The sequence below is a fragment of the Microcaecilia unicolor genome, chromosome 5, assembly GCF_901765095.1.
Source record: "Microcaecilia unicolor chromosome 5, aMicUni1.1, whole genome shotgun sequence".
Taxonomy (NCBI): Eukaryota; Metazoa; Chordata; class Amphibia; order Gymnophiona; family Siphonopidae; genus Microcaecilia; species Microcaecilia unicolor.
In genome coordinates, this window is record NC_044035.1 from 58274186 (window position 1) to 58286215 (window position 12030).

The 12030-nt window shown below is 42.6% G+C and overlaps 2 protein-coding genes across 2 annotated transcripts in view; one reads left to right on the forward strand and one right to left on the reverse strand.

The window, feature by feature from the left end:
- Positions 1–12030, forward strand: part of ALDH18A1 (aldehyde dehydrogenase 18 family member A1) — a 948333-nt gene that overhangs the window by 610629 nt on the left and 325674 nt on the right. The gene's annotated exons all lie outside the window — the stretch shown is intronic.
- The window catches only part of ENTPD1 (ectonucleoside triphosphate diphosphohydrolase 1), a 161251-nt gene that overhangs the window by 39847 nt on the left and 109374 nt on the right, over positions 1–12030 (reverse strand). Inside the window, exons 5-6 of the mRNA XM_030202935.1 lie at positions 9650–9809; positions 2207–2434 (exon numbers count right to left, since the gene is read on the reverse strand). Of these exons, the coding sequence (XP_030058795.1) occupies positions 2207–2434; positions 9650–9809 (388 nt within the window). The remainder of the gene's footprint in view (positions 1–2206; positions 2435–9649; positions 9810–12030) is intronic.

The window sequence follows — 12030 nt, forward strand, 5'->3', positions numbered from 1 at the left end:
GGCCCACTGAAAGGAAGGTAGCTGCACGCTCAGGACTTAATGGGGGACAGAGATGTTATAGGGGTGCTGTGTGTGTGATACTTATGTTCAGCCCTGAGGTATGCTGTCATGAACTGGATCAGTTGGGGCTTCTCATGGTGCATCCGCCTAAAATGGCTCTGCAGAGACTCAAGATCTCGGTGGACCCCAAAGCGCCTGCAAAACAGAAGTAGGTGCAGACAGGGTTCAGGTGATGGGCGTTCTTGCTTTCACATACATAATTCTTGGTTAGGACATGCTGTGCAATGCTCCTCATATGGTCTGGGACAGATGGCATCAGGCAGATTGGAAGGGGGCTGAGAAAGTGGGTATCCATTACACGGCACAGGTGGTGTGTGAGCTAAGGTGGGCTTGGGGACAGAGGGTGGTATGGTGGCCTTTGTGTGGAGCATGTGCACAGTTGCTGGGAGGTGGGGGATGGTCATTGGGATAAAGTAGGTGTCTTTTTGAGTGGCCCATTGTACTTAAGTGAGTTGCTGTCAACATTCTCCTTAATATGTAGGTGTGGGCCAGGAAGTGGGGAGGGAAGGAAGGGGTGCAGGTATGTGGGGCCCCTCATTTTAGTTTTGCATGGGTAGTGGAGGGAGGCCCCATAATAACTTATGATGACAAATTCTGTAGACTGATTTCAGCACTTTTGTTTCTCCTTTCTTATGAAAAAGCAGTTATATGTATTGGAACAATATCCTCCCTTGCACATGAACGGTGTGGTGATCCTGGGGTGCAAGCCTTCACACTCAGCTCTGTAGGCTGCTCCTGATTACTCTCCATACTCTACTGGAGACATTGTGGGGAGCAGGTGGTGGTTGTGCTTAAGGATACGCCTCCTGTATCTCAGGCACAGGAACACCAGAGCCTCTGTCTCCTGCTGGGAATAATTGGCTTCCCTTCAGGTAGACATTTTCTCTATACTAAGAAATGTTCTCCTACATGCATGATATATATACATGTATAGCATGTTTTGGGAACGTCTTGATGCTCGCAGAATATATTTTAGACAAACAGAAAATACTTGTACATTTTGCGTTGTGTATTTTTGAATAGTAGAGATGTTTATCGATGAACATCTAAACGTTTATTTCAAGCATTTTCAAAACACAGATTATGGTCCTCTGGGGATGGAACTTGATATATCGCCTTTCTGTGGTTACAATCAAAGTAGTTTATATATTATATACAGGTACTTATTTTCTACCTGGGGCAACAGAGGTTTAAGTGACTTGCCCAGAGTCACAAGGAGCTTCAGTGGGAAACAAACTCAGTTCCCCAGGTTCTCAGGCCGCAGCACTAACCACTAGGCTACTCCTCATGAAAATTCTGTATCCTTTCAAACCATCCCATACCTGTTGTATATATAGAGAAACATAACAATATTACTGCATGAGTCTGAAGTTCCATATTCTGCAGTGTAACCCATGAAACAGCACTGGAATGTAAAACTTGTATATGTAATCATACTTACAGACACATCTGAAAATCAGGTCCCCCTTAGAGAAGCACTGGAGGCCTAGCATTGTAGAAGGTGAACATCATTAGGGGCCTGGTTTTCAAAGAATTTTCTCACATCATGTGTCTCCAGGAAAAGACTCTGGCAATTCAGGCCCAGTAGTGAAATGCAAGAACAAGCTGTCAATCTCATTTTTCAGAATATGAACCATTAATGACTGAACAAAAATTTCCAAAAATATGTTTTTCCTTCAATTCAGATTACATTTGTTAGTTACACTTCCGGAGGTCATTTTTGGCAATGATAGTCACAAGTGAATACAGAAAAACAGAACCACTGCCTCAAATAACCAGGTCTACGACATATGGCACACAGATGATACCACAGTGATCCACAAACATTGAGATCTGGAAAAAATAATCAATCTTAACATTGAAAAGGAAAGGTTGGGGCACTACTCACATGTGCTTCTCTCCATTATGAATAACTGTTTGACATAGGGAAAGTTTCCTCATTAACAACTGTTTTCAAGCTGTCTAAAATGAAAGCAAATCGTAATCCATGTATCAAAAAGTTATTTATGATGTAAACAGAAGCATGTACATTTACCCGAAACTGCACTCAGATACCCTTCTGGTTAGTGGAAATCAGAAAAAGTGTCAACCTCAGCTACGTTACAAGTTAGATTTTACCTGTAGATCACAGATCTGTGCTACTTACCTTTATGTCGCTGGCCAGTCGTACTCGAAGGGCTTGGTCCTTCCCATAACAAAGGAAGCTATGTGTATAGACATTGTAGGTATTACCATAAAGCCGGAAAAGCAAGAAATTATCTGGCGATTCATCAATGTTGTTTTTTGGCACAAACGTTATCTGTGTTGAAGCTCCTCCAAGATCTAAGGCCCCTGTTGTTACTGATGCTTGCTCAAAAAGCATCCAGCTGGATCTCTGAAACAGCAAAGAAATATCAAAAGCTTTTAAGAAGTCAGCTGATCCTCCAATGAGAGGGAGATTAATACACTGAACTATAGATCAGGCACACCACATACTGATCAATACCAGGCCTCTAGGTCAGAGTGATATAATCAAGCAGAGGGGCTGAACTCAAGGTTCAAATCTACTTCTGCTCCCCTGTCTCGATCTATCTGCTGCTTTTGACACTGTTGATCACAGCTTGCTCCTTGATACGCTGTCCTCATTTGGATCTTTCCTGGTTTTCTTCTTACCTCTCCCAGCGTACCTTTAGTGTATACTCTAGTGGATCCTCTTCTACTTCTATCCCACTGACAGTTGGTGTACCTCAGGGATCTGTCCTGGGACCTCTTCTTTTCTCCATCTATACTTCTTCCCTTGGTACTCTGATCTCATCCCATGGTTTTCAGTATCATCTTTACACTGATGACTCCCAGATCTACCTCTCCACACCAGAAATCTCAGCTGAAACCCAGGCCAAAATATCAGCCTGCCTGTCTGACATTGCTGCCTGGATGTCTCAGCGCCATCTGAAACTAAACATGACCAAGACTGAGCTTCTTATCTTTCTCCCTAAACCAGCCTACTACTACTACTTAACATTTCTAAAGCGCTACCTGGGTTATGCAGCGCTGTACAATTTAACAAAGAAGGACAGTCCCTGCTCAAAGGAGCTTACAATCTAAACCTCTCCTCCTTCCCCATTCTCTATTTCTGTGGATAACACTCTCATCCTTCCTGTCTCATCAGCTCGTAACCTTGGGGTCATCTTCGACTCCTCCCTCTCCTTCTCTGCACATATTCAACAGACTGCTAAAACCTGTCGTTTCTTTCTCTATAATATCAGCAAAATTCGCCCTTTCCTTTCTGAGCACACTACCAGAACCCTCATCCACACTCTTATCACCTCTTGCTTAGACTATTGCAACTTGCTTCTCACAGGTCTCCCACTTAGCCATCTCTCTCCAATCTGTTCAAAATTCTGCTGCAAGACTAATATTCCGCCAGGGTCGTTATGCTCATATTAGCCCTCTCCTCAAGTCATTTCACTGGCTTCCTATCTGTTTCCGCATACAGTTCAAACTCCTCCTATTGACCTATAAGTGCATTCAGTCTGCAGCTCCTCAGTACCTCTCCACTCTCATCTCTCCCTACATTCCTCCCCGGGAACTCCGTTCACTGGGTAAATCTCTCTTATCTGCACCCTTCTCCTCCACTGCTAACTCCAGACTCCATTCTTTTTATCTTGCTGCACCTTATGCCTGGAATAGACTTCCTGAGCCGGTACGTCAAGCTCCATCTCTGGCCATCTTCAAATCTAAGCTAAAAGCCCACCTTTTTGATGCTGCTTTTAACTCCTAACCCTTATTCACTTGTTCAGATCCCTTATTTTATCATCCTCACCTTAATAGTCCCTTATCTCTTGTTTGTCCTGTTTGTCTGTCCTAATTAGATCGTAAGCTCTGTCGAGCAGGGACTGTCTCTTCATGTTCAAGTGTACAGCGCTGCGCACATCTAGTAGCGCTATAGAAATGATAAGTAGTAGTAGTAGTAGTGTTCTACAGAGCCAGCCCTCAGTCCTCAGAGAGAGAGCAGTGTAGGTATTCAACCCTCACCATGCCTAGTGACCAAACTCCTTGCAGTTTAAACAAACAGTTCCTGAAGAAGCTGGTGTGAAGGGGGAAAGCTGGTTGTCTAAGGCAGGTATCCCCACACCTTTCACTTGGAGGGCTACACATTATATATTACAAATGGTGGACAGTTACTCTGAGGATGGGGGAGGGTCTGCCATGGAGTTTGCTGTTGGGAAGCGGGGGTGTCTCCCGTGGTGAATTCTGAGCAAAGGAGGTGAATGTCTGGCCCATTTTCAAATACTGAAAATGAAGGAGATGAAGGATTCCCAGGGGGTTGGCAGAGATAATATCAGTAATAAAATTTTCAGATTTGTTGGAAGTTGACTACTCTGCCTCCCGGATCTCCCCTCTGAGATGTATGGGAGATGGGGGTGGCACAAATACTAATTCCCCCAACTTCACTCTCATTTACTAGTCTCCCTTCACTTTCTCATCATCTCCCAGTCCTTCCTTCTTCTTCAGTCATTCCCCTCTTCCACTCACCCACCCTCTCTCACCTCGGCTTTTTCTTGAGCTCACGGGTAGGGCTTGGACTCATTAAAAGTGCCTCTCTTTATTGGCATGGGTCCAGTTTACTTTTCTGCTACTGGTGGAGCCTGGGAACCTCCACTAGCTTTTCTGCAATTCGCATGTTAAAAATAAATAAATAAACAAACAAACAAACAAACAAACGTCCTCTGTGGGCCATATGTGGCTGTGAGAAGAAAGAGCATGGCAGGCTGTGAAAATGAGCTTGTGGGCTATAGTCTAGAGATCCCTATGCTAAACTTTCTCAAGGGGAGTTTAGGATATCTTATAGGGGTCTGATTTATATAGTATTTTTTACTGTAAACACAGAACTGGAGAAAGTCAGTGGGCCTAATATTCAGACTGCAGGAGGAAGCTGGGCTGCCTCCCGTGGTTGGTGCTGAGCCCTGATATTCATGCAGGGCTATTTCAGGGATCAGCACTGAATATCCGGGTGTATTTTGGCCGGCTTAAATTAAATTGGCCAAGCCAAAATTCAGCACTGCCCGGTTAAATTTAAATCGGCCAAAGACATACCTGCTGAATATCGGTGGATAGCTGGTTATATATCACGTGGTATAACTGGCTATCCACAATGAGCTAACTGGCAATATTCAGCGGTAGGTAGCTGGCTATCTCCTGCTGAATATCACTGGGTAGCCAGTTAAGTCTCTCATTTAATGTACCAACCAGCCAACCAGGCAGTTTTAGCTTTCACTCTTTAGAGAGAGTGTAAGCACATGTTCTTTCTCATACTGACACCATGAATACTTCAATTGGTGCAATTTATGTCATTTGATCTGTTATAGAAAAAGCTAAGTCTTTATTTCATGGGTTTTTTTTTTTTTTACTGATCTCTGATCAGTACAATCCACTGAATTATTCTAGCATGGGAGCACTTGCCGCATAGAAAATAGGTGTCGGTAAGGGCTCCCGTACTAATGGCCATGCACTAATTGGGAAATTAGTGCATGGCCACTGATAGAAAAATAACATTTTACAGCTGCATTAAAAGTGGCCTCAGCATGCAGGAAAGCCCCATGCTACTGATAGCACTGGCCACATTTTAGCGCAGCTTAAAGGGCCCCTTAATTACGACACAACTCCAACAGGAGGTGGATGGATATATGAGGACTTGTATGCTGTCATCCAAAGAGAACACTTGCTACAGGTAAATAGTTTGGTTTTCTCCTAGGGCAAGCAGGATATCAAGTCCTTGAAGATGGGATGCCATAGCTACAAAGGGCTTTCAAAAAAAAAGGGGGGGGGAAGAGATGTGGTAGCCATGTTAGTCCACTTCTAAAGGCAGTCAATAGAAATAGAATAAAATAAAACAGAGAAAAGAAAATAAGATGATACCTTTTTTATTGGACTAACTTAATACATTTTTTGATTAGCTTTCGAAGGTAGCCCTTCATCAGATCCGAAATAGGGGGGAAATTATGTATGAAAGGCACTGCCAAAGGGCAGGCACCGTAACTCATTTTTGCTGATAATCAGCTCTCTCAGGTTTATTGATTTTCATTCTTTAGAAAGGCAGCCTGGAAATCATGAAATGGGCTTTGGGAGGATGGAGTTGGATTCTAAACTTTGAATCACAGCTGGAAGACAGATGGAGTGGCCCAATGGTTAGTGCAGCAGGCTTTGATCTTGGTAATCTGGGTTTGATTCCCACTGCAACTCCTTGTGACCTTGGACAAGTCACTTAACCCTCCATTGCCCCAGGTACAAAAACTTAGATTGTGAGCCCTCTAGGGACAGAGAAAGTACCTGCATATAATGTGTGCAGCACTGCATATGTTATGGTATAAGCCAATCATCAGAATTAAATGTGTAGCATGATGTTGTGTTGGATCAGATACATATATATACACCAATATATTTGTTTCAGCTTTTAAAAATATATATTTGACACTGCAGCAGAACTGGCTTTCATTCCAAAAGCCCTCTTCCCTCTCCCTTTGGGGAACATTTAAAAGACATTTAAGAGACAAAAGGGTACTGTGCTTCAAAGAGAAATAAAACTCTCTCTGCCCTCCCACCTAAAAAGACTGAACAAAAGCATGACTAAGGTGGACACTTGAAGAATCACATAGACATCTCCACCAGCAGACAGATAGTCTGGAAAAGGCATAACTCCAGCTATTGATAACAAAGACTTCAGAGGGGAAACCATAAACAAGACATTTGCTTGTCAAAGGTATACCTGCCCCTCCCATCAACTATCAGTCAAATGGACGCCAGGACATCTGCAGAAAGGAGAGACCTATAATGCAGATCATGTGAACAGACTACAATAACCATAATGCCTTGCAAGTTATCTAGTGCAAACCAGGAAGCAGGTGCTGGGACTCTGTGATCATATCCTCCTGCAGCTTGCAAGATATAAAAGCAAAAGCTGTTTCCCCAAGATTCAGATTCTCTCTTCAGCTGCAAGCAACTCAGATCCACTCACTGCAGAAGCCCTGCTCCTCTTCTGCAAACATGTGCTTACCTCATGCTGTTCATACTATGTAACAAGGACTTGTAAGTAACATAACTTTTGATCTAGACCTGCTACTTTGCCTTACTTAAGCACAGATTATCTGTAAAGATCTCTTAAAAAAACCTACATCTCGTGTGCAATTGTATATTAAATCAACCTTTTTGAAGCTAAAAATACGGTCTCTTTGTGTTCTGAGTATATGGTATCTTTTATATATACTTAATTTATTTAATTTATTGCAATTATCACCTTTGGTGATTGGTGGAGAAATTAATATCCTAAAACTTATAAATACAGCACCTGCTCTTAAATTATAAACAGTAGCGAGTGCTCTAGAGCTCTTTTCCCCAAGATAAATCATTTCTTGTAACACATACATTTAGTAGCACTATAGAAATATAAGAGGCCAATAGTTTATGTAAACCCTTAGTCTCCTTATTACTGGAAGGCTGTTTCACACAGATAACGGAACTCTGGTTATATTCTCCAGGAGGCAGTCAAAACCTCATTCCTGGATTTGGCTGGGAAGCTAGCTGTAACCTTTAAGCTCTCTTGAGAGCAGTTTTGGCTACTACAGAATGGTGTGCAAGTTGCTGCTTCTTGAATCCAGGAGTCTTCTGGATGCTATATCTTCTGATTGAGCAGGTGAACAGAGAGAGAGAGGGATAACTCCTACAATCTCATCTATACATCTTAAAATAGTATGTAAATGGATACTGTCACAGCCTTTTTTGGGGGGGGGGGGGGGGGGTGCTGAAGGAATTTGAAGATGTCCATCATTTTTGCCCAGGGTTCCTCCTCTGTTTGTACTTTAAATGGAATGGTATCAGCCATTTCTGATAAAAATTGGTGAAGGACAGGTCATCTGAGGGAGCCTTTATCCTTTAATAGGCTGTAGGATGAATAGTAAGTTAGTAAAGCCCTCCTCTTCAGAAAACTCTGCAGGCTCAAACTGAGAAAACCATGAGTGCTCTGATTCAGACCCAGAAAAATACTCCAAGGAAGAAGTCTGGGTCTGAGGCCGACTAGACCCCAATGCCTCAGTGAAGACATCCCTCGACCAATGGTATCTAGGCATTGATATATGTCTTGATACACTGGAGATAGATAACAATGAAGTTGGCATTGACTCTACCCCCTACCTAGCTTCAGCATCGATAATTATCAACAATTGACTGCAGATAAACCATCTCCAGGGAGAGAATGGGTCATAAGCATCAGTTACAGAATCCTCTGTATTGAAGAAAAATTCAAGGCATCGTGTCAAGTGAGGATGTGAGTGAGTTTCTCATCGATCTTCCTGCTATGTTCCTCCTCAATGACTGTGTCTAGGTTGAAGAGGGAGCAGTAGGTGAACTCACAATCTACTGGTCTTGGATCCTTGGAGGATTGCACGACTCCTCTGATATTAAGAAGGCTGAGGGAACTTCTGTTTGGGGGGCCTTTCAAAGATGTGAGAACCTTTGTGCTCTCAACGCTGCACTCAGATGGGTTCATGTATCAATGCTTCTGAGCCTTTGCTCAACATTGGATGCCCTCTGCATTGATGAAGATGAGACAAATATTTCCTCTTCTTCAGAAGGGAATTAACTGATGGCCATTTCCAACAGCCTCTATTGACAATTGATGTTGAGCGTAAACATTCACGTCGGGTGTGCATTGAATCACAAAACTCTAGTGCAACTCCTATACACCTCAAGACCTATGCTTCCAATACTGATGCTGAAAGTCTCTATTTAGAAGTACCACAGATTTTTCAGCACTGCTCTTCATGACTCCAAATCCCTCTTTTTATCACTTGTGAACTCAAGGTACTGCAAGCATCAATTATGAGTATTTGCATTGAATATGGTTTTTGCCACACTGCCTGAACTTTTTTAAAGCTACTAGGGGCCTTTTTTTTTTTTTTTTTTTTTTGCAATATGTTGCCGAACCCCCCCCCCCCCCAAAAAAAAAAAAAAACTGCTCCAAAATCAAAAGACTGGATTTTGACAAAACAGGCCCAACTGGGTCACTAAACTGTCATAAGAGGGAAACAGCAACCAAGTGTGCAAAACATAAAGAAAAAAATGTTCAGAAAAGCTATCTAAGGGTGTTAGAAAGGAAAGGAAGAGGACCACATGTAACAGCAATTAACCCCCCCCCCCCCCCCCCATTTATTTTAAAGAGAAAGAGAGCTGATTTCTCTTATTGGCTCTGCTGAAAAACAAAGACTGAGAAAGTCCCACATGAAAACACAAAGCGTGGATTTGCATGAATGCATGGTAGGACCTGTCAAAGACTTCTAGAACTTTCTAGCTGGAAAGACTTTTCCCAAGCAGGCTCTGTTGGATGACATCACCCATCTTTGAGAACTTGATATCCTGCTTGTCATTAAAGAAAATGCATTTTCATTCTGGAAAGAACACAAAGGACTTATCTTCTAGATGTGAAAAACCTGCTTTAATGTCTTTAAAATCAAACATGCTAGGAATAAAAGAAACTGCAAATATGTAGTCCACAGCGGGGAATCTAGACACTCGCATTATATACCTTTCATTTTCTGGATGTCACCAAGTGCCATACCTGATTGAAGTTGCCTAGCATATAATTAATGCTGATCCAGCCATAGGCTCCTTCCTCCTGTCCTGTGATGATTCTACAACTTTGGAAATCAAAGGGATACAAACGTAGAGTCTTCTCCACTGATAACAGCACTTTTTCAGCGATCTCACTGTTGTTTAAACTAAACACAAAGAAATATAAAATTACAGAGGTCAATTTTTCAAAACGTATTTAATACTCCACTTAGGAGTCTACATTTAGGATGATTTTCGGCCAGATTTAGGATCCTACATTTTCAGCTGAAAATTCACTTAAATTTAGGAATCTAAATTTAGATCTGCAATTCATTTGCCTAGATTGAGGTGATTAATGCTTTTTGACCTACCCTAACTCTACTTCTGTAACAGCCATTAATGTAGGTGGCTAATGAAAATAGCAAGTCCCTATTCAAAGGGACTGTACAGCTAACCTTTCGAGTTAGCAGGACAAAACCCAAAACAGCTGAATCTTCCCCTCTGGTTACTGGATAAACTTTCTTCAGGTAACTGGTTGCCCAGGCAGCACGGGGGGGGGGGGGGGGGGGGGTATTCTCTGGGGTGCAAATTCACTTGGGTCAGCCAGTGCTGATATTTAGCTCTGTCTGCCCAAAGTTGTCAGGGTAACCCAATCCCCCTCTCTCCCAAAATGCTAAGAAGCCTATAGGAATATAATGGGCTGCATAGCATTTAAAACATGCTAATCGTTAGCATGCTAAGGGACTCTTATCAAGCTGCGCTAGCGGTTCCCATGCAGCAATGCCAATGGAATCCATTCAAAGTGAATGGGCTTTGTCGGCATTACCGCACCAGCAGCCACTAGCACAGCTTGATATAAGAGGCCCTAAATCCATTAGTGTGCCTTTGTAAAAGGACTCCCAGACTTAACTTGCAAAATCATAAAACAGCCACATTTTCAAATTGTGCCAAAGCAGAACTTAATTCCGCTCCTGCTTGAGATTCTGCAACTTAACAAAACAAAAGATCTTAGACCAAGCGTAAGCAACCTCAGTCCCAGTTGGGTTTTTCAGGATTTCCCCAATGAGTATGCATGAGATCTATTTGCATATACCACCTCTATTGTGTACAAATAGATCTCATGCATATTCATTGTGGAAATCCTGAAAACCCAACTGAATTGCGACCCTCGAGGTCACAGGTTGCCCACCCCTGCCTTAGACCCTACTAACTCAAATTTATAACCCTGACCAGAACACTTCGATTACTGGAAAAGTAATGGAAGTGATGCTGAAGGAAAGGATAGTGAATTTCCTGGAAGCAAATAAGTTGCAAGATCCGAAATAACATGGTTTTACCAAAGGTAAATCGTGCCAAACGAATTTCATTGAATTCTTTGACTGGGTGACTGGAGAATTAAATCAGGGATGTGCTATAGACGTAATCTACCTAGATTTCAGCAAAGCTTTTGACACGGTTCCCCACAGGAGGCTCTTAAATAAACTTGACGGGCTGAAGATAGTACCCGAAGTGGTGAACTGGATAAGGAAATTGTTGACGGACAGATGCCAGAGGGTGGTGGTGAATGGAATTTGCTCAGAGGGAAAGGTGACTAGTGGAGTGCCTCAGGGATTGGTGCTGGGGCCGATTCTGTTCAATATATTTGTGAGTTACATTGCCAAAGGGTTAGAAGGTAAAGTTTGCCTTTTTGCAGATGATACTAAGATTTGTAACAGAGTGAACACCCGGGAGGGAGTAGAAAACATGAAAAAAGATCTGCGAAAGCTAGAAGATTGGTCTAAGGCTTGGCAATTAAAATTCAATGTCAAGAAATGCAAAGTGATGCACTTAGGGAGTAGAAATCCATGGGAGACGTATGTGTTAGGTGGTAAGAGTCTGATAGGTACCGATGGGGAGAGGGATCTTGGGGTGATAGTATCTGAGTATCTGAAGGCGACGAAACAGTGTGACAAGGCGGTGGCCGTAAGTAGAAGGTTGCTAGGCTATATAGAGAGAAGTGTGACCAGCAGAAGAAAAGAGGTGTTAATGCCCCTGTACAAATCGTTGGTGAGGCCCCACCTGGAGTATTGTATTCAGTTTTGGAGGTCGTATCTTGCTAAGGATGTAAAAAGAATTGAAGCGGTGCAAAGAAAAGCTACGAGGATGGTATGGGATTTGCGTTACAAGACATATGAGGAGAGACTTGCTGACCTGAACATGTATACCCTGGAGGAAAGGAGAAACAGGGGTGATATGATACAGACGTTCAAATATTTGAAAGGTATTAATCCGCAAACGAACCTTTTCCGGAGATGGGAAGGCGGCAGAACTAGAGGGAATGAAATGAGATTGAAGGGGGGCAGACAAAAAAAATGTCAGGAAGTATGTTTTCACGGAGAGAGTGGTGGA